The sequence below is a fragment of the Marmota monax genome, unplaced genomic scaffold (genome assembly GCF_021218885.2).
Source record: "Marmota monax isolate L192 unplaced genomic scaffold, Marmota_monax_Labrador192_F-V1.1 WCK01_AAM20220418_F8-fsc00131, whole genome shotgun sequence".
Taxonomy (NCBI): domain Eukaryota; kingdom Metazoa; phylum Chordata; class Mammalia; order Rodentia; family Sciuridae; genus Marmota; species Marmota monax.
The window spans coordinates 4,267,631-4,291,665 of NW_026693141.1; the positions used below are offsets into that span (position 1 = coordinate 4,267,631).

Genomic DNA, 24,035 nt, shown 5'->3' on the forward strand with positions numbered 1-24,035 from the left:
TATCATTTGGCTTCCCATGTATCTTGCCTACAGGGAGAGAATGTACTGAGAATGTACTGTTCAGGCCGACGTGAGGATCCAATCCATTAAACAGTTACATGCCATGATGTAAATTAATAAATTCGTATTCTGATTTTATCATCTGCCTCATCTGGGCTCCGAAGGCGTGAGTCAGCATCCCCGGGTCTAATCAACACAGACACTGAGAATATCAAGCTTCTGGGCTGAAAAACTAAGAACTAGCCCCAGACCTGAGTGAAATCACCAAGGTAACATTGCCCTGGAGGCCCCTCGGCCTGATGAAGGAGGCTTTCCTACATGTCATGCGATACGGACAGGGATTAAAATTGACGTTTGACATTATAAAGGGCTGCATATTCAAAACTGTGGCTCGGTTCCATTCAGGTGAAGGCAAAGAATAGGGGATGATCATGAGACTCATATTGAATATTTATTGGCTTATGAGCACACACCAGATGCTGCACAAATCCTAGGCAGAAGGTTGAGATTTACAGACATGTTTGAAAATAGCAAAAACATAAACAAAACAAAACAAAAAAAAGGACAGATGGTACGTGCTGAGGAGATGGAACAAGAGGCATCTGACTGATAAATTCTTGTTCCACGTAGGTACTTGTGGTCTAGCATCCACAACAGAAGAAGGCAACTTTAAAGCCTCAAAGTAAAAGAAAACAGGAGAAAGAAACACAGGGTACACCAGAGCACAAACAGGAATACACTGAGGCCGTGAGATGATCCAGACCAGAGGAATGATTTAGGACGTGAGGGCTGAGGGCAAGATCTTTGAAGTAAGTTCAAAAGGCAAAGTGGAGATGAGTCCGTTAGGACAGATGGGGATAATTGAGCAATCCTGCAATTTAGTCTGCCACTTTATCCATAATCCTGGGTGAGTGGCACCTACAGTGACACTGATCCCCTTCTGGGATCCCAGTTACACTGAGTAATAAAGGGAAGAAAGTGATAAGAACTGCAGTATCTGGAAATTCTTAGCCTAGTGACGGGAAGAGAGTCTCTGCTTTGTATTCTGGCCAAATAAGGGGGAGGGGTCAAACCCACAGGATTTGTTGCTCAAAGAAAGATACGTTCCTAAGCTGGGCTTGGTGGTGAGTCCCAGTTACTCATGAGGCTAAGGCAGGACAATCATTTGTGCCTAGAAGCTTAAGGCCAGCCTAGGCAACATAGCAAAACTTTATCTCAAAAATAAAGAAGAAGAAGAAGAAGAGAATGTTCTAGAAGGAGTGAGAGAAATTCAAGGAAGCTATATGTAAACAAGCATTATTTCCTGCAGCACTCCTGTGGGACACCCACCAGAGTCAGGTCCTGGTTTAGGGATGTTCTTTGGCTCTAAAAATGAGGTAGAGATATGCTATCCTGTGTGTGACCTGATCAATCTGCAGTGTGGAAGGAAGGTACACCAAAGGCTCAACCAAACAGCAGGCCCATGCACAGCAGGTTCGTGGAAGTGCTTCTCACAGGTGCACCGCCAGGATGCGTGAATTCCAGGGAGCGGGGCTGCAGAGGGCTGGCCTGTGTTCTCTACCAAGCCAGAGCGCTCTGACTCACGCATGAAGGAATGAGCTCTTTAAGAGTGGCCTCAGTTGGTGTGCTTATGGGACAAATAAATGTAGACAGAGGGGGCTCCTTGTCTAGTAGAGGTTGTCCCGCACGTGCTCCATGATGGTCTTCAGCCCCAGCCAGGTCTCCTCTGCGGTGGGGATGATCTGGTTGGCCGGAAGAAGGAAGCCATAATGTCCTGTATCTCTCAACTCAAATGTGAATGCATACTTGATGCCATTGTCATATGCCCAGTCGATGCTGCTCCCACTAGCTGGATCTGTAAGTCCAAAGAACAAACACTAGTGAAACCCAGTTTCCTTTAGGATTCCAGAGGAGAGGGCCAGGAGTTCTGCCTGCCTAGAGTTCTTTAGGGACCCAGAGTTCTTTCTGCAAGTCATCAGGCCTCTGACACATAAACTCTGGCTCCATCCATAGATCTTAGGATGTCCTGTATCATGAGGTTCTACAATGATTTCAAATCAAGAGATAGGAAATCCTTACACCCACCCTGTCACTAACTCACTGTGTCCAGCACTGCAGGTCACTCAAAACCAGTCCTTACAGAGATGGGTGGAGTCAGCAGCATCCAAGGGAGCCCTAACAACCCTGGTCTCCTAGAATTGTGTCCTCTCTCCTACACAGAATAGGGCTGGCTTCACTTGTGTCACTAACAGGATATTGCAAAAACAAAGCTGTCATGAAAGATACTGCAGCTTGTCCTTGTCCTCTCTTGGGTCCCTTTCTCTGGGGGAAGCCAGAGCTATAATGTAACAAGCCTGATCAAGAGCTTACTGTGGTAAAGAACTGCAAACTCCTAGCAATACTCAGCACTAACTCACCAGGCACCCAAGTGAATCACCCTATAAGCAGATCCTCCAGCCTTATCAAGACTAGTTAACTGCTGCCCAGGAAGATATCTTGACCCATCTAAGACCCTGAGCCAGAACCACCCAGCTAAGCTATTCTTGAATTCCTGACCCATAGAAACAGTGTAAGAAAATAAATGTTTATTGTGTTAAGCTGCTAAGTTTTATGGTTTTTTTTAATACAGCAAGAGATAACTGATATGCAAAGAGGAAGCACATTCCTTAGGGTTTCCCTTTGCCAAAAGGCTTGAGAGAGACAGGAGGCCTATTTTTCTGCTTCTTCCCAAACTGTACCAGAGCAGAAATCAGCTAAAAGTCCAAAAGAGAAATGATCTTGAATAATAAAATAATGATGTCAATAGCAGCTATTATCTATTCAGCATGAGCCAGTCATTATGTTGGAAACTTGACAGTTATGATCTTGCAATCTTCCAAAACCAGTGAGGTAGGTATTACTGTCCTTGTTTTACAGATGAGGGAATCCAGACTCAGGGTAATTCATCTAAGAAAGTACAGATGCAAAATGGCAGCTCTGGAATTTAAGCCCAGGTCCATCTGATGATAAAGCCCATGCTTTCTTCAACCTACTTGAGGTTCATCTGCTTTATTAACACGTCTGATAAATGAAAATATGGGCTGGGCTTGGTGGCGCACACCTGTAATCCTAGCAGCTTTGGAGGCTGAGGCAGGAGAATCACAAGTTCAGAGACAGCCTCAGCAAAAGCAAGGTACTAAACAACTTAGTGATACCCTGTATCTAAATAAAATACAAAAAAGGGGTGGGGATGTGGCTCAGGGGTCAAGTGCCCCTGAATTCAATCCCTAGTACCGGAAAAAAAAAAAGAAACAGAAAGAAAATATGGTTCTTTTACCTTCCTGTTATTTCTGTGAGTTGTTTCTCATGGTGGTATGGTATGTGCAATGTTTCTAGAGACACTGCCCGCACTGACAAGACACGTTCCCTAAGGGTATGAACAGGCTCCGCTCTGCTCTCAGAAATCCTTCCGTGTTTCCCATGGATTTTCTACCCTGAGAAAATGCTTCAGCAAAAATAGATGATGGTACCAGAAGCTTCTAAGGGTTCTTTATATGGAAAGCTCAAGTATTTCATAGCACATTTAAGACTTTGGAAGGAGGCAGAACAGCATGGGCTCAGAGGTCAAAGTGATCAAATTCACAAGCTTCACTTTATTCCCTGCTCAACATTCAGCTAATCTCTCATTTTTTTCCTGACACACACGGGAACCTACTATTAACATTGCAGTTTTCAATTAATAATTAAAGATTATTCCCTAATAACACACATAGAGCCATTTAAGGCAGCATAGTATTTCATCATATGGATATACCAAATGTGTTTTTAATCCAGCATGCTCCTGATGGACATTTGAGATGTTTTCTAGCAATTTGTGATAGTAAGTAATGCTGTCATAAACATCCTTAACACCTATGAATTTCCCATGAATCAGATGAACCCAAAAAACTTGTTTTTAAGCCCTTAGTAGATCAGAAGAAGTGAAGAAAAGGACTGTTGGAGGCAGTTGGCCAGAAAGCAGTGCAAGCCAGAGAGGAGGAAGGAGACTAAAAACTCTAAAAAGCACAGGCAAGAATTAGACAAGCCAGGCTGGGGCTGTAGCTCAGAGGCAGAGCGCTTTCCTAGCATGTGTGAGGCACTAGGTTCAATCCTTAGCATCACATGAAAAACTAAACAAATAAAGGCATGCTGTCCATCTACAACTATGAAAAAAAGAAAGAAAGAATTAGGCAAGCCAAACAGGCAGGGGCAAACTATCGAGGGATTCTACATCCCAATATGGCACATTAGATCATAAGAACTAATGTTCAGGAAACCATTCAATCATGAAGAAAGGGGCTTAGGTCTCTTCCACATGCTTAGTTTAAGTAGGCAGGAAAGTATGAAGTCGATTTTAGAATTATTTTTATTTAAAATGGTTAATCTAAGAAAAGGTCTGGCACTTGAAGAAATTAACACCAACTGTTTATGTAGTACATGCTAGAACCCTTGGGGTTAGAGTGTTATTATACAAAAATTGATTGCTTTTTGGAAAGCAAGGAGGGCAGAGAAAGCCCACGAAGAACACAGAAGATGGGCTCTTGAAAGAGGTAGGAAATGTTACGGCTCCTGGAGATGCTCAGGAGAACCTTCCTCCTCTTCTGTTGGAGGCATCTGGTAAATCTCCCTAGGCCCGGGCACTGCTCAAGCTGGGGAAAAGTTTGTGTTTGATGTGGGAGGACAAGGCCATAATTTAAAACGGTGTCTGACTCAAAAACCAGAACCCTGTTGACCTACGAAGCTCTTTTGAGAAGACCTCTTCAGCAGGCTGCTAGCAAATCTCCTGTAAGTCTCTTTAGTCCCTGGCTCAGTTCTGACTAATTAAGCAGAGGGTGAAGAAAGTCTCCCAGATGTGTACTCTGAAGAGTTCCCATTTAACAACACTAATAACAATAAACCATGAATAATTAATGGATTGTTGCTGCAATTAGCAACATAAATACCAGCCTCCTGCTAACTGCTTCATGCTGCTTGTGGCATATGAAATAGAGACTAGGGTGCTTAGATGGCAGTCCAGAGGAGGGCCTGGGGGAAGGATGGAGCACTTCGCAGAAAAGGAGTTCCGAAGGGAAGCCAGGCGAGTGGATTGGGTAAGGTGGAACAGTGAATTCCACACCCAAAGAGGAAAACAAATATACCAGCAAGTGTTTAGGTGCTCTGAAGGGCACCAACGGTTAGAACACTATATACAGAGAAGGCACTAGAGGGAACTAAGGGGACACTACCTTCGAAGGGATTAGAGTTGTGCTTCCCCTATTTATGTTCACATTTATGTTTTCCATTTGCAGCTGGGATCTTAGACTATGATTTTTTTTCAACAGGAACATTTGAAAACAGACTCACAGAAAAAGGGAACAGGTAGATTCTCAACAGGAGTTGTTGAATGTATTGCCCACAGGAAACATTTTAACAGAAACCAGACAAGGGTATTTCTTCAAAATGAGGCTGTAGATAATGAACCTCAACACCAGGTTTGGGGCCTCAATAGGTTTTTCTGTTGTTGTTGTTGCTGTTTATTTGTTTGTTTTATTTTGTTTTGGCTAGATGCTAAGCATTGTTGGGAGGACCACCTATAGATCATTTCAAATAAGGTGAGGGGGTCTCCCCCACACCACTATCAGGACCACCATCAGTCTGCCCACGTAAAGGTGGGTTTCATTTGAAAATGGACAGATGGACTTGAAGAATTTTTGGCCAACTGTGTGAAGATGAGGAATGCAGATTCTATCAGCCAACAGGACCTAACTCATCAAGGGCACATGATAAAAATAGCTGAGCATGTTGAAGGCAACTGCCCACAACCACCATCACACGGGCTTGACAGCAAGTCATTCTATCTCTAACCACAAAAACAGTCGGCCACACAGGCAGGCCCACTGGCAGCTCCCGCCACTCCATTCCCAGTTCCTCTCAGAGCACTTTCGGAACAACTCATCCACACAGCCAGTACTCACACACGGTGGTGCAGGTTGGGCCCACTTGGTACTTAGTGCCCGAAAGGGAAGCCAGAGCTGCAGCGGCATGCCTCGCCACGTCGTCCTGGGAAAGGAATCAGCAAAGTGAAGAAGAGTGAATCCTGAGGCCCACGATTGCCCAGCTGTCCTGCACTGGATGGTCTGGAAGAGTCTCGGCCCTCCCCCAATCTCCCATTCCGGTCTCTTCTTTGTAACTTAACTAGACCCAAGATTGGACCATCAACTGAGGGAAGAGACCGGATTCCCCCAATCCTTCTCCACCACATCCCCAATTCTTCCATCCAGTCTGGGAAAGGAGGTAAAGAAAGATGGAGGTGGAAGAAGATCAGTAATAACTCTAAAAGCGTGGAAAACTGGAAAGCTGCATTCAGGCTCTCCAGAGGCCTGGCAAGCTGCTCAGCCCCTGTTAGAAACCAGTAAAGGTACTGAGGAACAAGAATGCCAAGCGTGCTTCAAGAGAAAATCCCTGAAGAACTGGATGCTCTAGAGTGGAAGTGGAGACAGGGCTGCCATATATAAAGAGGACCTGGGATAATTCATGCCTGACCATGAGCCTGGGTCCTCAGCCTGGAGGCTAGTGAGCTGGCTATGACCTGGGCAGAGGGGTGTGCTCAATCAGACCAGCCCAAAGGCTGTGTGGCCCTGCTCCTCCACTCCATCCCAAAATGTCCTCCCCCATTCTAGGGTGAATCACTGGGGGGCACAGAGCACCACTAGCTGTGATCTACACCCTCCTTCACTTCTTCATTAACTACAGTGAGGGGCCTCTCCCCCCTTGCACACCATAGTGGCAACCACAGTGCATGGCAGGCAGTGGGTATGACACCCTCCAGTCAGAAAAACAAGTGAGAAGGTAAGGCAGACTCCGGCGCAGTTCTTGGAGCTCACAGCAGGCCTAGAAGTAAGAGGCACGTTCTCCTGTCCCCAGTAGGTCTGATGGTACACTCCACAGGGCAGGAGAGAAGTCTAAGCTCTTAATGAAACCACCCAGGCTCCTGGACTTTCCTCTGAAGCTGTAGATCAGACACCTTGGCAGCACCCAAAGGGTCAAGCAGGCCCAGGGCTGGGTGGAAAGCCGCTGTCACTCACCAGCTCCTCAGCATCTGGGGCCTTCTTGACAGTGTATCCATAGGGATACATCAGCAGCTGTGAGTAGCTGTGCAGGTCGATGAAGCATCTGAAATTTCCATGCTTTTGAATGAAATCTACCACCGATTTCACCTCCACTTCAGAATTGGCATGGGGGCCGTGGTACACTTCAGAGCAAGGGTTATCACTGGCTCCCTCTCCTGTTGGGGGACATCCAACCAGAAATAGTAATCCATAGGCCACGAAAATAGAAATGAGGGCACTAAAACCCCAAGGAGGGGTGGGAGGTATTGGCAATGGGCAGCCAGATGCCCTAAAGAACCAGTCCATAGTATGTGCAGACTGCAAGGAGGAGGCCAGGGAGGGCAGTGGGGGGTATTAGATCTCCACGGCTGAGGAAAATTGTTGGGACTTCTTTAAATGGATACAGTTGACCTTATATTGTGCCAATAGCAGTTGTCATAAATAATTAATATCATGCTTGAGAATGAGTTGTAATTAATAAGTATTCTAGATAATTAATATGAATACCAATAAATAATGAAAATGACTCCATTTATTTTGGTGTCAACTTATTCTCTTGCTTCAGATCTTAATAGCCAACTGCTGCCAAAAATAATCTATTGTTGTGGCTAAAATCTCTTGGTTATTTGACAGGTACTTAGAAATATTGCCTTCTGTATTGCTTCCCAAGACAGCTCCCTGAAGTATTTGGTGATTGTGCATGCGTATGAGCGCGTGTGTGTGTGTAACCACCCCAGTTATGGGAATATCTGGCTTAACTTTGATGCCTTCAGTTCCCACATTGGTATCAGCTCCTTTCACTTTTCCCTAGTGATTTTTGTGGTTATTTCTGTGCAAGTAAATGAAGTCCATTAAAAACAAAACATCAGGACTGGAGTTGTACCTCAGTGGTAGAGCACTTGCCTAGCATGTATGAGGCACTGGGTTTGATCTTCAGCACCACATAAAAATTTTAAAAGTAAAATAAAGATATTGTATCCATCTACAACTAAAAAATATTTTTAAAAATCAGTGTAGCTGTGAAATAGTATAAGATAACTAATTGGATTTGGAATTGGAAGGTGAGCTTAGATCCCAAGTTGTACATGGACATAATGCCTTTATTTTGTTATGTGGTGCTAAAGATCGAATGCAGGGCCTCACACAGGCTAGGTAAGCGCTCTGCCACTGAGTTACAGCCCTAAGATCCTAATTTTTATCAGCCATACAATCTATAGATTATCTCTGAGTTTCCACTGTCTTATTTCAGATAATAAAGTCTACCCACTAAGTTAAAAACAAGATATATTCGAGAGTACTTGGCACATATTTGATATTTTGTAGAGGATGGTTTTTAAAAATCTGGAACTCAGAACCCAGGTTACCTAATTCCCCTTTTCTCTCTCAACAGCATGCTGCTGAGGTTCATATTACATGTTAAGAATAACTGCTGGAATTTAATTTTCACAACATGATCTTGCCTATTAGGGTAATAGTGCTAATTGCTCCCTTGGATTCATACATCTAATATGAGAGTAGTTTTAAAATATCAGAATGTCAGTGTAGGGCCTGGAGTTGTAGCTGGTGGTAAAGCACTGCTTACCATATACAGGCCCTGCACACGAAAAAATTAAAAAAAAATTGGCATAATTATAATAACAATGCAAAGATACTCTGTCCCACTGTCCTCCCAGGAAGACAAAATGTATTCAATCATTCCTTTTCAAAATTACAATAAAATCTTTAAAACAAAACAAATAGAATATATCCACCTAGAGACCCTCAAAGAGGCTGCTAAGTCTGTCAGTGAATGGAACAATGGAACCAGAGTGGAATAGGCTCCCTCAACACCAGCTCAGAATCCCCGTGAACAGGCTCATCCCGTGGCAGTGGGATCTGAAACTGTTCCCCCACCTACCTGCAAAACTCGCATTCCAGTTTCGATTTGGATCAGTGCCAACACAGCGGCTTCCAGGATTCAGGGACCGTGTCTTCCTCCATAATCGGTTCTGAAAAAGCCACCCAACACCCAGAGGTAGGTCAATCAACAGAAGCAGTGAAAGGCTTCTGGGAGACTAATATGGAGATGACCACAGTAGATGGGATGAGCTGCTTGCAGCTGGGCCTGAGGGAGCTCCAGTCCTCGCTATGGGGCAGTTTGCTCTCATCCCCTCCGACAGGAGGAGTTTGTACTTCTGGCTTTAAGAAAGGAATGGCCCTCAAAATCCCCTGATAAGAATTTTATATGCAAGAACCAAGTTGATGCCATCTGAATGCCCTGAATAATTATTGGCTTCAGTAGACATGGGACGCTCGGCCGTTACATGCCTTGATGATCACCTATGCCTATTTTATTTTTGCTTTAAGAATCCACTGAATCTAGTCAAGCTCTGGGTTGGGGAATAAGGGAGTAAATTAAATGGCACAACAAAGAAGCCATCAGCCAAATTCAGAATGTGAGACATTATACAGGAAATTACTTAGTTTCTCCAACAAATGAATGACATTTTAAAAGGATGAGTGGGGGTGCTGATGTAGTATAAAAGGAACTGCAGAGACATGTAGATGCAACGTGCAGACCTTGTTGGATTCTGACTTCAACAAATTGACTCCTAAGAGACACTTTAAAGATAATTGGGGGTGTTAGATGATATTAAGGAACTTCCATTAATTTTTTAAAGGTGACAGTGGTGTAGTGGGTTTGGGGCTTTTTATTATTATTATCATCATCACCTAGAGATGCACACTAAAGTAGTTTTGGGTAAAATAACATGATATCTGAGATTTGCTTCAAATTACATCAAGAAAAAAATTGTGTGGGAGAAAAAAAGATGAATAAAAGATTGAGAAAATGTTGATAATAGATCAAGGCTCATAATAGGGAGTTCCTTAAACTATTCTCTCTATAAAAAATATATATTCCCTGGTGATTCTCGGCTCCGAGAATGACTAGAAGATGAATTCCCAAGGAAGCTCATAATACGCGCATTAGTAGAAGTGCTCTCTAAGGGTACTGGCAAAGCTAGGAACTCATTTCACTAAGTTTCACTCCAAGTTCAGCCCATTCAGGGTTACTCACTTGAGTGTGTGTGTACACATATCCATCAGGATTGGCCACAGGCAACAAGAAAATATCCACTTTCTCCAAGATGGAGGTCACAGCTGGATCCTCCCCATAATCAGACACAATCTAAGCAGAGACAAGGTGTTTGTCAGCTACACCTCAGCAGGCTGGATTACTAAGGTCCAATAGGGTATGTTCCTTAGAGGCCCAGTGCCCACCAAGAATGGATGCTTCTAGAACAGTGTCCACCCTCGAGGCTTCTTTGGTGTCTCCATGGGCATGGCTGTCTGTAAAAGCCCTCCGAGCTCCTCAAGACCTGGGGACATGGCTGCATGACAACATCAACTGCAGTGAATCCTGGGGTGCTCGCTTTGTTCATTCCCTCTGAGAGTGAGGGGGGGTCACACCATATCTTAAGAATTTGAGCCCCCATCGAAGGAGTAGGGAAGATATGACCTTCACATCCAGGCTTAAAACACTGTTGCCTACCAACACAAGCTTAAAACAGACTTCCTGGATGGATCTGGAGGCAGCTTGAAGTCCCTCCTAAGGGCTGTGCGACTTGGAGGGGCCGAAGGCAAAGTTCATTTGACTAGTGCTGAGTGTTTCTCTGCTCCCCTTGCAGGGCTGCAGAGGGTCAGAATCCCAGGCATACTCGTGGCTTATCGGCTTGCTCCCCACCATTTTGTCACTTAGCCAAACTGGGCCGATAAAGTGGTTTTAACCATTTACTTCTCCAATCTGAAAAGTCCCCAGCCTACTGGGGTGTACAGAGCACCTTCCTATCTCATCCCCAGGGCCCAGCTATGTGAGATGCTGCAGGGGCCCCTGGGGCCCACCAGAATCCTTGGCTAATACCAGGCGACATGACCTTCCTCGCCGTCCAGATGGCAGTGGCCTGTGAGATCCACTCACGGGAATGGATGCCTGCATTGAGCCAAATGGCCGGTCGCTGCTCGCCTCCTGTGCTGAACTGCAGAAGGGAAAAGAGGCCAGAAAATGACCCGCCTGCCCACGTCTCCACTCACCTCTCCTCTCCCCAGCTCGCTCCTATTCATTTAATTCATTTAAGATAATTCAGAGACCAAATGTTCCTGAGGGCACCGTCTATTTATTGGGCTTATCCGTGACCAGGGAGCTTAATTGGTTGGCTGCAGCTCCGGGCAGCCTGAACCTCTCCAGTGTTGGGAGCAAATGGAAAAGAGAAACAATTGTTATTGTGGATTAGAATGCTGGTGCGATTAGAGATAATAGTATGTCTCTTGAAAGACCTCAAATGGTATCCCAACAGAGAGAGACACAAGGGTGCATGAACCAGGCTGTTTTGCTGATGCAATAAATGAATTCGGTTTTAAATTAGGAAGAAGAGGGCTTCACTATGGCTCTTTGTAAATGGCAGTAATGAATTCTGGCTCCTGCCTTTGCCATAGTGTTGGGGCCCTGTGGGTCGGAGCTTGGTGCTAACGAAGCCAGGGTCTCCATCAGACCAGGCAAATAATCTAATTGTAATTATCTTAAAGAAACCAGCTCAGTGGCAGGTCTCCCTTCCCACTGATAGATAGCTTGCTAAAAACCTGGGTTCTTTGGGCTTATATGAAGCTAAGCGTTTGGCAAATTCTGAGCACCATCAGTTGTTCCATGGTTTATATGCCCAAATTCCTTTTTATTCATTCAATTGGATTATTTCTGTAATTTATGTCATTGTCATAATGCTCTACCTCCTTTGCCAATACAGACCTGTATCTGTTAGAAATATCTGGAAACTAGGCTTCGTGCAGCCAAGGATCAGAGCCTGGACTTAAAATTATACCCACCCTAAAATTAGCTTCCTAGGTTGCTTTTCCAATAAGTAGCCCTAAAAGCAGACTAGAACTCGTAGGTCCAAACCAACTTATCTTGCTGTTTACAGAAGGTGGGATTGAAGGCAAAGCTGCAGCCCTTCTGGGAGCTTTCTGGAATGCTAACCTCTCCCCTTTGATTCTTTCAGTCAAAACTTGGAACTTGAGCCCCCATCGAAGGAGTAGGGAAGATATGACCTCCATATCCAGGCTTAAAACACTGGATGTGCTCTTTCTACCTAGCCCACATTAGACAAAAACGTGTGACTCTGTCAGATCAAATTTTAGCCAGAGCAATCTCCCAGCCTCACTGTCCTTTGAAGGGCACAAGGGCCTCACCTTCAGGACATACATCGGCCGGTTTTCAAATGACTGTCCAATCTTCACCCTGCTTGCCAGGTCAGGGAAATCTGTGGCAATGTTGTCCATCTCTTGGTAAATCTGCAGTGTAGAAAAAGTGCACCCAAGGGCATTTTTAGAATTTGTTTAGCTGTCAGAGAACAAATCTGTCAACTTTATCTTATCAGTCTTCATGATTTTTTCTGAGCTCCTAACCTTGGGGTTGACCATATTATCCACCGGGAATGCTTATAGAGAGAACTGCCCAAAGAGTCGCTTTCTACAATTTTCTAGAGAATAACACATTTCATTTGTCCATGAAATTGTAGTTCACCCAACTAGAGTGGAGAGGCTTATATTAATAGCTCCTGCTGCAAAGTGTGGTACTCTGTGCCATCTTGGTCTGGAACGTCAGAGCAGCCCTGCCTGGTCAAAGTTATTCACAGCAGACCTCCCCAAACACGCGATCACTTTATCTACCAACAACAACAACAAAAATCAATTTAGCATGCACCATTTCCATATATGTACCAGCATAGAAATACATTACATGCATTATTTTTTTTTTAAGTCACAGAGGTTGTAATAATTTCTCCTTCATCCCAATGGGCCATCTTGCTTACTATACCCCACTTTGGATCTCTAAAGATTTAAAGATTTTCTAAAGATTTCACCAGAGTAAGTGATAGAGAGCTGTAAATAGTGGCTAAGAATACTCCCATATGCCTTCAGGGGAGAAAAAAATATTTGTTTTAAATAGAGTTGATCCATTTTATTTTCTTGAATCATTTGAAGGCCGAAAGAAGGAAATATACAAATGTGTTTAGTCAATAAGATTGGAAGAAGGAGATATACATAGGAGGAAAATGTTCAATCAACATTGAATCAAAACAAGCTTACAGGGTTTATGGAGTGGCAGTCAATATACTAAATTGTGCAGAAGCAAGAAACCACCCTCGAAACACACAGGCAAGCTAGAAAGTACAGTGAAGGTGATTCACAGCCAGTTGAAACGCTCACAAAGGTGAAATTGTACATGCCAGAAATGAAGAGGGAATTAAATACCAAGGTGGAGGAGAGGAGAGGAGGCTTCAGGTGCTGGGGGATCACAGCCAATGAGGAAGAGAAGCAGAGGGCTTAGGACCCAGCATGGGGCAAGGAGCTAGGACTTCAAGCTGGAGATTGGCATATCTGATCACATAAAGGGCTTGGAAACTCTTCCCCCAGAGAGCAGAAGAAAAGCAGGGTGGCCGTCCTAGGCATGAGAGGAAAGAGATTTATCCAAGAAAAGTTACGACAATAAGATGTGTCCAGATGTGGGGTCCAAATTCATGCAGCCAACCACTGCCACGACATACACACAGGATCTGGAACCAGAAAGCCTGACAGAGACAAAAGTGAAATTCCACCAGAGACCTAAGAAAGCCTAAGTGGTTGTAGGATGTGAGCTTTGCAAAGATGTTTTTTGAAAGAATTGAAACAGGAAGGCTATGGCAAACCTATCCGAAGCAAAAGGCCTCCCAGGGAGCGAACAATAGCTGAAAGTCAGACTGCAGGGCACCTAAAGCTAGAGAAACCAGAGGCAAAGTGGTTTGAGAAAGTGGAGCCTAGGCCTCCAGCAAGTGAGGGGATGGCCCCTCTGGATCCTTGGATGACATTTGCAACTGGTTAACGGGGCTAGAGAGGGCCCCACGTTAATGAGGCTAACGTCATGGGTTTGATCCCTGTGTGGGCCCTGAGCTCCACTTTTGTCCATGGCCTGAGACTGAACTCCTAACTTTATCCAGCTGTTTTGCAGATGTATGTCATTGGTCACAAGAGGGATCAAGGGGCAGTGTAGTTGGAATATACACAATAAACAAAGCTACTGACAATCATGGGAAAGAAGTGGAAATAGCTGGTCAACCTTTGAAATAATCCCTCATCTAGAAGAAAAACAACTTAAAGTATTTGTCTCGTGGAAAGCATGCAGGAACACCAGGTTTGCACATAAAGAATGACCCTTATTAGGGTGGATGAGGGAAAATACCGGTTTAGATTTGGGGTGTGTTCCTGGCAGAGTTTGCAGACTAATGAAGGAGATACCAGGGGACATAAAAGAACTACACCGTTCATTCAGTTCCATTCCATAGTCCCTCTTGATTTCTCAGGTTCCAATATCATATGAAATTATCTTGCTCCAAATTTTTCATTTGAAAGTTTGGCTTACCTTGAAAGTCAGACATCTATATAAAGTGGTTTCTAACTAAACACAGCACCAAAATGCATTATGGAACAAATATACATTATAAGTAGTCATGATGAATGAGTGGAAATATTTGGTTAACCTTGGAAATAACCACTTGTCTACTTGACTGGAATAAGTAACATTTTATTCTGGGTGAGGGATTATGGTGGGGGAGTAGGAGGTTGAATTACAAGGACTGGAAATGATTGCAATTATTTCATAGTTTTCTATAAGCGGTTGCTTAAGAAAAGAAGGATGTATGTGGAAAATAAGGTCCACTTTGTATTTCACCATTTTCTTCAGTGTTGGTAGGAGTTAAACAGCCCAAAGATTGGAAAGAAATTAAAGTATACAAGGACTGGAAATGAAAGCCCCCTCCGTGAAGTGATATTGTGATGAAGACTAATACCTACTGGAAATTAGAAAAGTTACAAAATTCAGGCAACAGAAGATCTTGGCCTTAAACCTGCTCTGAAATACTTACAGCTTCCAGAGTATGGTAAGCCCCATAGTTGAAGGTATTATTGCTCCGCTCTTGCCCTTCGTTATATTGCATTTCTTCATCTTCATTATCTAAAAGGGCCTGAAAACAGACACAGCAAAATGGTGAAGTCATCCATGGGAGACAGATCGTGTTTTTCCTACCATATCTTGGTACAGAGGCTGGCCAAGTTGATGGCTCCTTCCACACATCAAGCAGCACAAATGTCAAGGTTTAAAAGGGGATCGCATAGCTTAAATTATACAAAGTAAGGATTAAAGCACAGGGAAGTGTAAGTTCAAGCTGCCTACTTCTTAAAGAACTTGCATTCCTCATCACTACATAACGTGGTAATGCCAAATTTCTAAGGAGTTTAAATAAATTCTGAGAAAGTAGGACAACAGAATGACCAGTGTTCATTTTCACCTAAGATCTTCATTCTCTAATGTTCTTGGTTCATTTGATATACAAAAATACCGCAACATCAATGCCAGGAGAAAAGCCATCAGCGTGTGTACACTGGTCATCGTGATGAGTGTGGTATGATTTTGAAAAATGAACTATCATGCCCTTTAACCAAAAGTAAAAAAAGTGTGGGGGGGTCAGATTTCTTTCAAATATCTATAAAACTTTACTTCTCGGTGTCCAATTTAAGTCACCCCATTGAAAACCCACTTACTCCCTGGAAGCAACATATGTGCTACTGGGTTATTCTCTAGTATGAAATCTCTAGACATCAGCCTGCATCTGGTATCCAGTGCCTCTGAAATGCACAGCTTGGGAAACCATTCAGAAACAAAGAAATTCTTATAACCACTCATACTTTGAAGGTTCCTGGCAGATGTCTGTGACATGTGAGGATGATTAATAAGCTCACAGCTGCTCACGCCATCAGGAAACTCCCGGGCCAAATCACCAATTAGTCCATAACCCACCTCGGTGAAGGAGAGAGCATGAGCCAGACACAGTCCTGCTGTTCAACACAGGTCGTGGGGCTGCATGGTGATGTTCCCCCCACTGGGGACTACTGGGGACATTCTTGCCTTCTCACAAGGGCACTTCTTATGACTGGTCTCCAATATCCCCCACACCCACCTTGGCTCCTAACTTCAAATAAGAAAAGGGAGAGGGGCTTATTACTTACTGTGATGTGCCAGATACTGTCAGACACTCTGCATACATTTAACTAAAGAATCTTCCCAATAAACTACATGAAGTTAAGCGTCATTATTACCATTTTACTGATGAGGAAATGGAGGCTTGAGAGCATAAAAACTTGTTCAAAGACACAGCACTAGCAAAATTGGAATCTGGGGCCAGATCTCTCTGTTTCCCCGTCTACCACAATGCTATTCCTCTAACAAGTCACTGCGATTTACTTCCATTTATCTCAGTTTCATCATCTTTGAAATGATAAAGGATGACACAAGACCTTGAAATCTCTCAGATCCATTCTGGACTGGCCGTTTGGTCCTATGCAAGACCAGTGAGAGGCCATGGCCTACCCACCTGCAGGTCATCAATTGTCACTGAGTACTCCAAGCCTTGGGACTTCAGGAAGGATTTGACTGGCTGTAGACTGATAGACGGAACCAGGACATCCACAGGCCGGCCCAAGGTAGAGGGAGAACTCCAAAAGTTGAGCTGAAGAGAACAGAAATAAAACCAGATTCAAGGACAATTCAAGTAAAACACACAGTAAGTTCATTCTTCTAGAACCAGTAGAAGGTAATCCCCGAGGAGCAGAGTTCTGCCCAAAGGCAAACATCACCCACATCACAACTGTATCAAATCAGACCACTCAGCGAACAGTACCTGGCAGAGTCCAAGAGATGGTAAGTCAATGGCAGCAAGGAGGAGGGAGCCCAAGACTCAGGCCTCCTATTTTCCGGGACCACCCTGCTCTCACCTATAGCTCTTCTTACCCATCAGCTTTCTTGATTGTCTAAATGGCCTGTCTACTAATACAAGGTTATACACGGAGAATCTTCCAGAATAAAAATAACATTGCCAGTAGTACAAGATTCCTCTCCCACCAAAGTTAAAACACTCACTCAAGGGGACTAAGAAGCAGCACATACCTTAAAGTTGTCCGAATTCACTAGTTGAGTCAGTTTGCTGACCTCGTCTCCATTTCTGACATTAATCCTAAAAACTTGGTCCCTGGAGAAAGAGGGGGGAAAAAAAGCCAAAGATAATGGGGAGCTTTCAACTGGCAAATAAACCCCAGCCCACTATCCCAGACAGAACTGGGCTGAACGAGAGGAAATGGTCTAGTCTTTGGTTATAATGTATAGCCATTAAAAATAAGACTACGTGGCAGATATAAAAAAGTGCTCATGGTATAACTTGAAGGGAAATATTAAGTGAAAGAGCAGGACACAAAATTGTATGTATGCCATGATTACAAGTATGGAAAAAGCAGATGCACTGGAAGAAAAACAGACAACGGAAATATCCCAAATGCTGACAGCGCTCAAGTTCGGGTCGTGGGATTATGGATGACTTACTTTTTTTCCCTAGTATCTGTTTTCTGTAATGTGGTCATATTACTTTATAATGAAAAACATATATATTTTTACAGAAAGGAATGTTCCTGAGTTACATGCAAAGCTAACTCAAGACATAAAGAAGCACTTCTTCACTGTCAGGGTGAGGGCTGAAACCCTGGTGGAACCTCCAGACTGGGAAGAGCTGGACGAGGGAGCAGAACCTCCATCCTGGGAGGCTGGGCTGTTGTCCTCTTAGAGAAGAGGGGGGAGGCTGGGTGCTCGGCCTTCCCCTCAGTCCCAGAGTCCAACACACACATGCTTCACAACGGAGCTGAATAGAGCTCAAGGTGTGAGGCTGAACTTGGGACTACTGCTGCCCACAGGGTCGGAGAGGGTCTAAAAGGGCCTGCCAGTCACAGCCCCCTTTGTCATTTGTCCTGCACTTATTTCGTATAGGTTATTTAGCTTCCGCAGCAGGGGCGGGAGAAGAGGCCCCAAAGTCCTGCGTGGGAGGGAGAAGGCTGGGGCTGAAAAGCTGCCTTTGTGTTCTCGGCCTGCTCAGGGAGCCAGGGGAGCCATTAGGCCGTTGCTAGGTGACGGACCAAATGAGTCCACACTCGACGCTGTCACATGCGTCATCCCTTTGACACGAGTGAATGCGGGAAGAGCGGCTGGAGAGGGCTGTGGGCTGAAGGACCTGTTGACAGAGTAAATGGCTCTGTCACGGGGAGCTAAACGTGCAGCCTCACGTGGCCACCCCTCACCAGAAAACCAGTTCAGTCCGGATGGACCCTCAGGGTTTTGCATGGTTCTAGAAAGTTCCGGGGGCTCTTCGAGGGGGTCTTGGCCAGGCCCAAGGAGTCAAGACCCACTGCAGGTAGCTAGTTTGGAGAAGATGTCAGTGCCCGGGGTTTTTTTGTTTTCTCTCCCACCCTAGCCAGTCCCCACAGGGTCTTGGAGGTGGGCAGCTAACTGCTGCTGAGGGCCCTGGTAGAGAAGCCCTGGCTGGGCAGCTGTGTCTGAAGCCGCTAAGGCTTGGATATGGCTCAAGGGTGCAAGTGCTCAAAAACTGGTCCCAATTACAGTCCTGTGGTTGGGTGGTAGGAGCTAGCTTTAAGAGGTGGGGCTTACTGGGTACCCCAAAGGGATTAATGCTGATCTTACAGAGTTAGTCCCCAAGACAGTAAATTACTATACAATGAGTGGCCTGGCCTCTAACTCTGGCTTCTTGTCTTGTCATGTGACCTCCCTCTCACACATGCTCCAACTATGATGCCATCCACCATGCTATGATGCAGACAGGGGGACCCTACCAGAGACTGAATGAATAAGGTCACCCAATCTGGGATGTTCAGCCTCCAACACTGTGAGCCAAATAAACCTCTTTTCTTTACCCATTACCTAGCTTTGAGTATTTTGTTATAGCAACAGAAAATGGACTAATACAGAACCCATCAGGTTTGCTAAGAGTTGGACTACAGCCCTGGGAAGATGGCGAGTCAGACCAGCATTTCTCTGACACAGGCAAGAAACTTTGAAGGGGAAAAGGGGAAACAGGTTTAAATCAGAAGGGACTAAGATTAATCTGCTGAACTCATATTCTTTCATAACCTACCTCCAACACTCCAGAAAAAGTGGTATCTTAAAAGTGAGTATTCTAGAAAGAGCCTGTACATTGACCAAAATCTAGGCATTTATAAAACAACACTGGCTAGAGCAATCACAAAGAAGGAGGGGACAGAGAAGGAATGAGAAGAGAAAACAGAGAGAGACGTAAGAACAAGAACCAAGTCCACATCCCATTCCATCATCATCTCCTCCACCTGTCACTCTCGCCTTAGTATGCCTTTGCACACATTACTCCTTCTGCCCACAATCACAGTCCGTTTCCTATCTTTCTGGAAATCTCCTGCCTAGTCTTTAAGAGCAGCTCATATTATCCATGAAGCTTTCCCTAACCAGAGGAGGCAAAGTTAGGTATAGTCTTCAGACAGTGCTAGAAATTGGCAGTAATATTAGGATTTAACATTATCTTTATGAACATCAGTGCATCGATACCTAAAATCAGAGTGTGTGCCGTACAAAGGACAGTCATTCTTGCTCTCATTATCCTGTCTATGGACAAAGATAATGTTCACTCCAGGTCATGAGAATGCAGATGGTTGAATCCTCCATTACCTGGACGTTCATTCAACCTTGACTGCGAGCTCTTTCTGGAGATGGAAGATTTGCCTGGGAGAGGGGACATGTTGGAGTTTGCAGGTTGCTGGGTCCACTCCTCCTCCATACTGGTGCTCTGATCCCTCTTACAATACCCAGGACCATCCAGCTGCTACCAACACCAGATTGAGGATGCCCTGCCACTTACCCTCACACTTGTCCCAAGTTCAGGACAGTCAATACAGGCAGTCGAGTGGCTTATTCTTTGTGTATCTCTCATCAATGTCCCTAGCCAGGCTTAGCAGCCACCATGAACAATATAGACATGATTTCCCAAAACTCTCAAGAGGACTGTGAGCTACTGCTGAAACTACAACCAGTTCTGCAACTACTTCCTGTTCTGTCCCTGCCCACACCTCCCAGCCGCCTGGCCATTGTCCCAAACTTAAGATGACCAAAGACCAGGACAGAAGGTACCAGCAGTGCAAGAGAGACTGGTGGGTAGGAGAACCAAGTGAAAGGGAAGAAGATGGGTGGTGGGGAGAAACCATCATCCTCATCCCTAGCAGGCAGTCTCCGTCCTGGCTTCTAATTACAAATGCTTGGAGACCAGCTTGCCTATGCTCTAAATGTTCATTGAGCTGGATGACCAGGACATGTCAATGGACCCTAGGAAGGACTGCTGCTCCTTTTCTGGATTACTTACTATGGAGTGAGACTTTGGCGTTTTAACCAATAGATAACACAATAGTTAAAACCATCTGCAATCAGCTATTGGTTAAAACCATCTGCAATCAGCTCAGGTACACAGCTCTCTCTGTGCAAAACTCCTGCTGTGAGCAGTCTAGGCCCCGCTGTCTTAGCCCGGGTGCTCACTGCACCATAAGAAGGAATATATCCTGAGAAATAGAGATTTTCCAGCCACACGAATAGCTGCAGTGGGAACCTGACAGCTCCATGCGTCAGCCCACACAGCAGCAGGTGTAGTAATGACACATCTACTGCTGAGCTGCCTGTGGAAAAATCGCCTTCCCTGGCCACCTGCTACGCCTAACCCCCAAGCTATTTAGCAGTAGAGACACAGGTATCAACAGAGTCATAAAAATTACTCAATCTCATATAAGTAATTGCTTCAATAAACAACCCCAAAGTCTCTTTAACCAGGTAGTATAATAGAAAGTAAACTAATAGTTATAGATAGACCAGTGAGATAGAGGATTCTATTTGGAGATTAACTTATGTTATAGGAAAAAGGGTATGGGTTTTGCATGCCGAGTTCCAGCTCCCCTGCTTACCAGCTAAGTGGCCTTGGGCGGGTTCCTTAACCTTTCTAAGGCTGAGGTTTTTCATGTTTAAATGGAGGAAAATAACACCCCTGCCTGGCAGAGTTGTTGCATGATCCAAAAGATAATGTACATGAAAGCTCTTTGGAAATGGCAAAGCTTTTTGCAGTAATGAGTTATTATAAGGCAATCTTCTAGCAGGGCCCCACGGCATCTCTTTCATCTCTCCTACCTCCCAAATCTCCTCTCTGCAAACCTCCAAGCGTTGTGTGTGGAGCATGTTGAGCATATGTGCACACAAAAACTCACACACATCGTACAGGTGTGGGTCCCTGCATGTCAATTTCCATAGCTGTGCCAGGAGCACCGGCTCTACAAAGTCTTCACTGTAAACAGAGAAGTGAGACCAAAAAGACTAAGACCCAGGTTTCCTCTTTAAGTGTGGTGGAAATCAGAAACAAACAATTTCTGGTCATTCTTTGTAATTAATAGTGTAGGAATGCTGGGTGCGGCGGCTCACACCTGTAATCCAGTAGCTCAGGAGGCTGAAGCAGGAGGATTGTGAGTTCAAAACTAGCCTCAGCAACTTAGTTCCTGGCTAAGGAACTTAGCCAGACTCTGCCTCAAAATAAAAAAAAAATAAAAGGGCTGGGGATGTTGCTCAGTGGTTAAGCCCCTCTGGTTCAGTTCCTATACCAGAATGATAAAAATACTAATAACAACAACAATAATGGTGTAGGAATAAGAAAATAGGGGATGCCTGAAACTGACCTTACAAATAAGAAGCAGAAAGAAAAGGAATTATCAGATTAGGGAGCTGGAGAGGGACTGTGGAGCCCAGTAGTTCTGATTTCAGAAGAAATCAGGCCTCAGATTGTCCTAATCCCCTTCCTCTTGAGGTAAATGACAAGCTATTCCTTTTCAATTCCATTTGGCCCTCATATTGCTGAAAAAAAAATATAATAAGAAGTCCAAAAGGAACTTACCCAAAAAATTTTTCTCGGCCACACATGCTTGACCCAATAAGGGTCACAAAGAACAGTATCCACCTCATGTCCCAAAGTGACAGTCACATAGTAGTTGAGTCAGGCTGTATTTATAAGGAACCCAGGGCAGACTCACATCCTCAAAAATGCTAATGTGATTCCCAAGCACCCCTGCAACTCTGACTGTGTGGCAGGCGGGTTCCTACCAATGCCTCCTCCATTCCTTTCGAGTGATAAAGGGCAGAGCCTCTTCATTTACAAGGTCAGAAACTTGCTCCACGGGCTGGAAAAGTCTGGGCCAAGGGTGCCATATTGCTCATCGCTTGGCATCTAAAGAGCATTTTTGAGTAAATAGAAAAGTCCCACGGAAGTGGTTAGAATTTATACTGACAAGAGAGTCCAGATGTCAACCTGGATGGAATTGCCTCTAGAGTTAAAAAGTGAAGAAAATCAAGTGACCCAGGCCAGTTCTGAGACCACACTTGACAAGTCCTTTCAGAAAATGTTCACCAGAGAATGTCATAATGAGAAGAGTTCATGGCCTCTTTTATAGACCTGAGGCTGAATTCTTGTGAGTCTCCTGAGAAAATAGAAAGATATACGGTCAATGCTATAGAAAGGAAGTATTAATCTGAATAAATTATCATTTTCCCTTGGGATCTGAACAACAGGTAAGGTTTGATAAAATTATTAATAATAAAACTTTCTTGGGCTGGGGATCTGGCTCAAGCAGTAGCGCACTCACCTGGCATGCACGGCGCTGGGTTCGATCCTCAGCACCACATAAAAATAAAATAAAAAGATGTTGTGTCCACCGAAAACTAAAAAAAATAAAATATTAAAAAATTCTCTCTCTCTCTCTCTCTCTCTCAAAATAAAATAAAATAAAATAAAACTTTCTTAGGTTTTGCTAGTCTTTGACTCTGGTATCCTTTCTTTCAAGTCTCAATGGAATAAACGGAAGGCACTCATCATCTGAATGACTTCTTCATGGGCTCCGGGGCCTTTGGGTCTGTACCTACATTCCTAATTTCCCAAAGCCTTCCCAATCCCACCATCCCCATGGGCTAGATTCTTTCTGCATCTGCCCAAAGGTAGTGGATATAACCAAGAGTCATGGTTGGGAAATTATTCTGACCCTTGTTAAAAAGGTAAAGAAAGCTTTATTCAAGATTTTTGCTGTGGAGATCATGAATATTGCAATAGGAAAGTCTAACTGTGCTTAAGTCCAAAGACAGCGGAATGAAGGGATCAGCAGATGGGAAATCACTAAGAGGAAACATCAAGTCAGGGGGATTCTTTCGAAAGTGGCCTAACAAGAGTCATGCTAAAGGCGCCTAGGCCACAGACTTATACATCAATAGTGCGGGATGAATAACTTGATCAGATATCAAAGTGAGGGGATGACTTAGCAAGGTCTTTGCTAAGACTGGCTCTGACAGGGCCCAAGAACAAACCTAGTCAAAAAAGAGGACATCAAGAGTTGGGGTTGGGGTTCAGTGGTAAAGTGCTTGTCTAGCACATGTGAGGCACTGAGTTCAATCCTCAGCACCACATAAAAATAAATAAATAAAATAAAGGTACTGTGTCCATCTACAACTAAAAATATTTTTTTAAAAAGACATCAATTCTAAAGCATAGTCCAAGAGAGAGCCTCCATCAGGAGTTGTGGAACTGAGGGCTTCTATCTTCTTTACCTATCTCAGGGCTGTTGTGTCCTCCTAACACCTAATTAAATTCCCTAACCCACTGAGTCCACAACAGAGGCTGGGCTGTACTTCACCAAGGTAGATTTCAGCTTTGAAGTTAGTAACAAGAGAAACTGAGGGATTGGGGCTGTAGCTCAGTGGCAGAGTGTTTGCCTAGCATGTATGAGGCACTGGGTTCCATCCTTAGCATCACATATAAATGAATGAATGAATAAATAAATAAATAAAAGTCTTCTGTCCATCTACAATTGAAAAAAAAAAAATTTTAACCAGGCAAGCTGAAATTTATTTCCCACTTTTGTCTCCCAGGGAAAACCATCAGTATGAAGAAACTCTAAAACCCTAATGGAAGTGAATATCTGAAAAGAAAT

General features: G+C 44.2%; 1 protein-coding gene across 1 annotated transcript; it reads right to left on the reverse strand.

Annotated features, from left to right (window-relative positions):
- Positions 1–443: 443 nt before the first annotated feature.
- Cpa4 (carboxypeptidase A4) lies at positions 444–22,026 on the reverse strand. Its single transcript, XM_046455088.2, has 11 exons — positions 21,956–22,026; positions 17,116–17,197; positions 16,544–16,678; positions 15,038–15,136; positions 12,327–12,428; positions 11,021–11,122; positions 10,165–10,275; positions 9,004–9,094; positions 7,083–7,282; positions 5,973–6,057; positions 444–1,855 (listed from the first exon to the last, which is right to left on the reverse strand). The coding sequence occupies exons 1-11, from the start codon at positions 22,021–22,023 to the stop codon at positions 1,668–1,670; spliced, it is 1,263 nt and encodes a 420-aa protein (XP_046311044.1). The 5' UTR covers positions 22,024–22,026; the 3' UTR covers positions 444–1,667.
- Between the last annotated feature and the right edge of the window lie 2,009 nt (positions 22,027–24,035).

Coding starts and splice junctions, on each gene's coding strand:
- Cpa4 (XM_046455088.2), bottom strand. CDS start 22,023: ATGAGGTGGATACTGTTCTTTGTGACCCTTATTGGGTCAAGCATGTGT. Junction 17,198..21,955: donor GGCCGAGAAAAATTTTTTGG/GTAAGTTCCTTT, acceptor CTCTTTCTCCAG/GGACCAAGTTTTTAGGATTA. Junction 9,095..10,164: donor ATGTGTACACACACACTCAA/GTGAGTAACCCT, acceptor TGGCTTTTTCAG/AACCGATTATGGAGGAAGAC.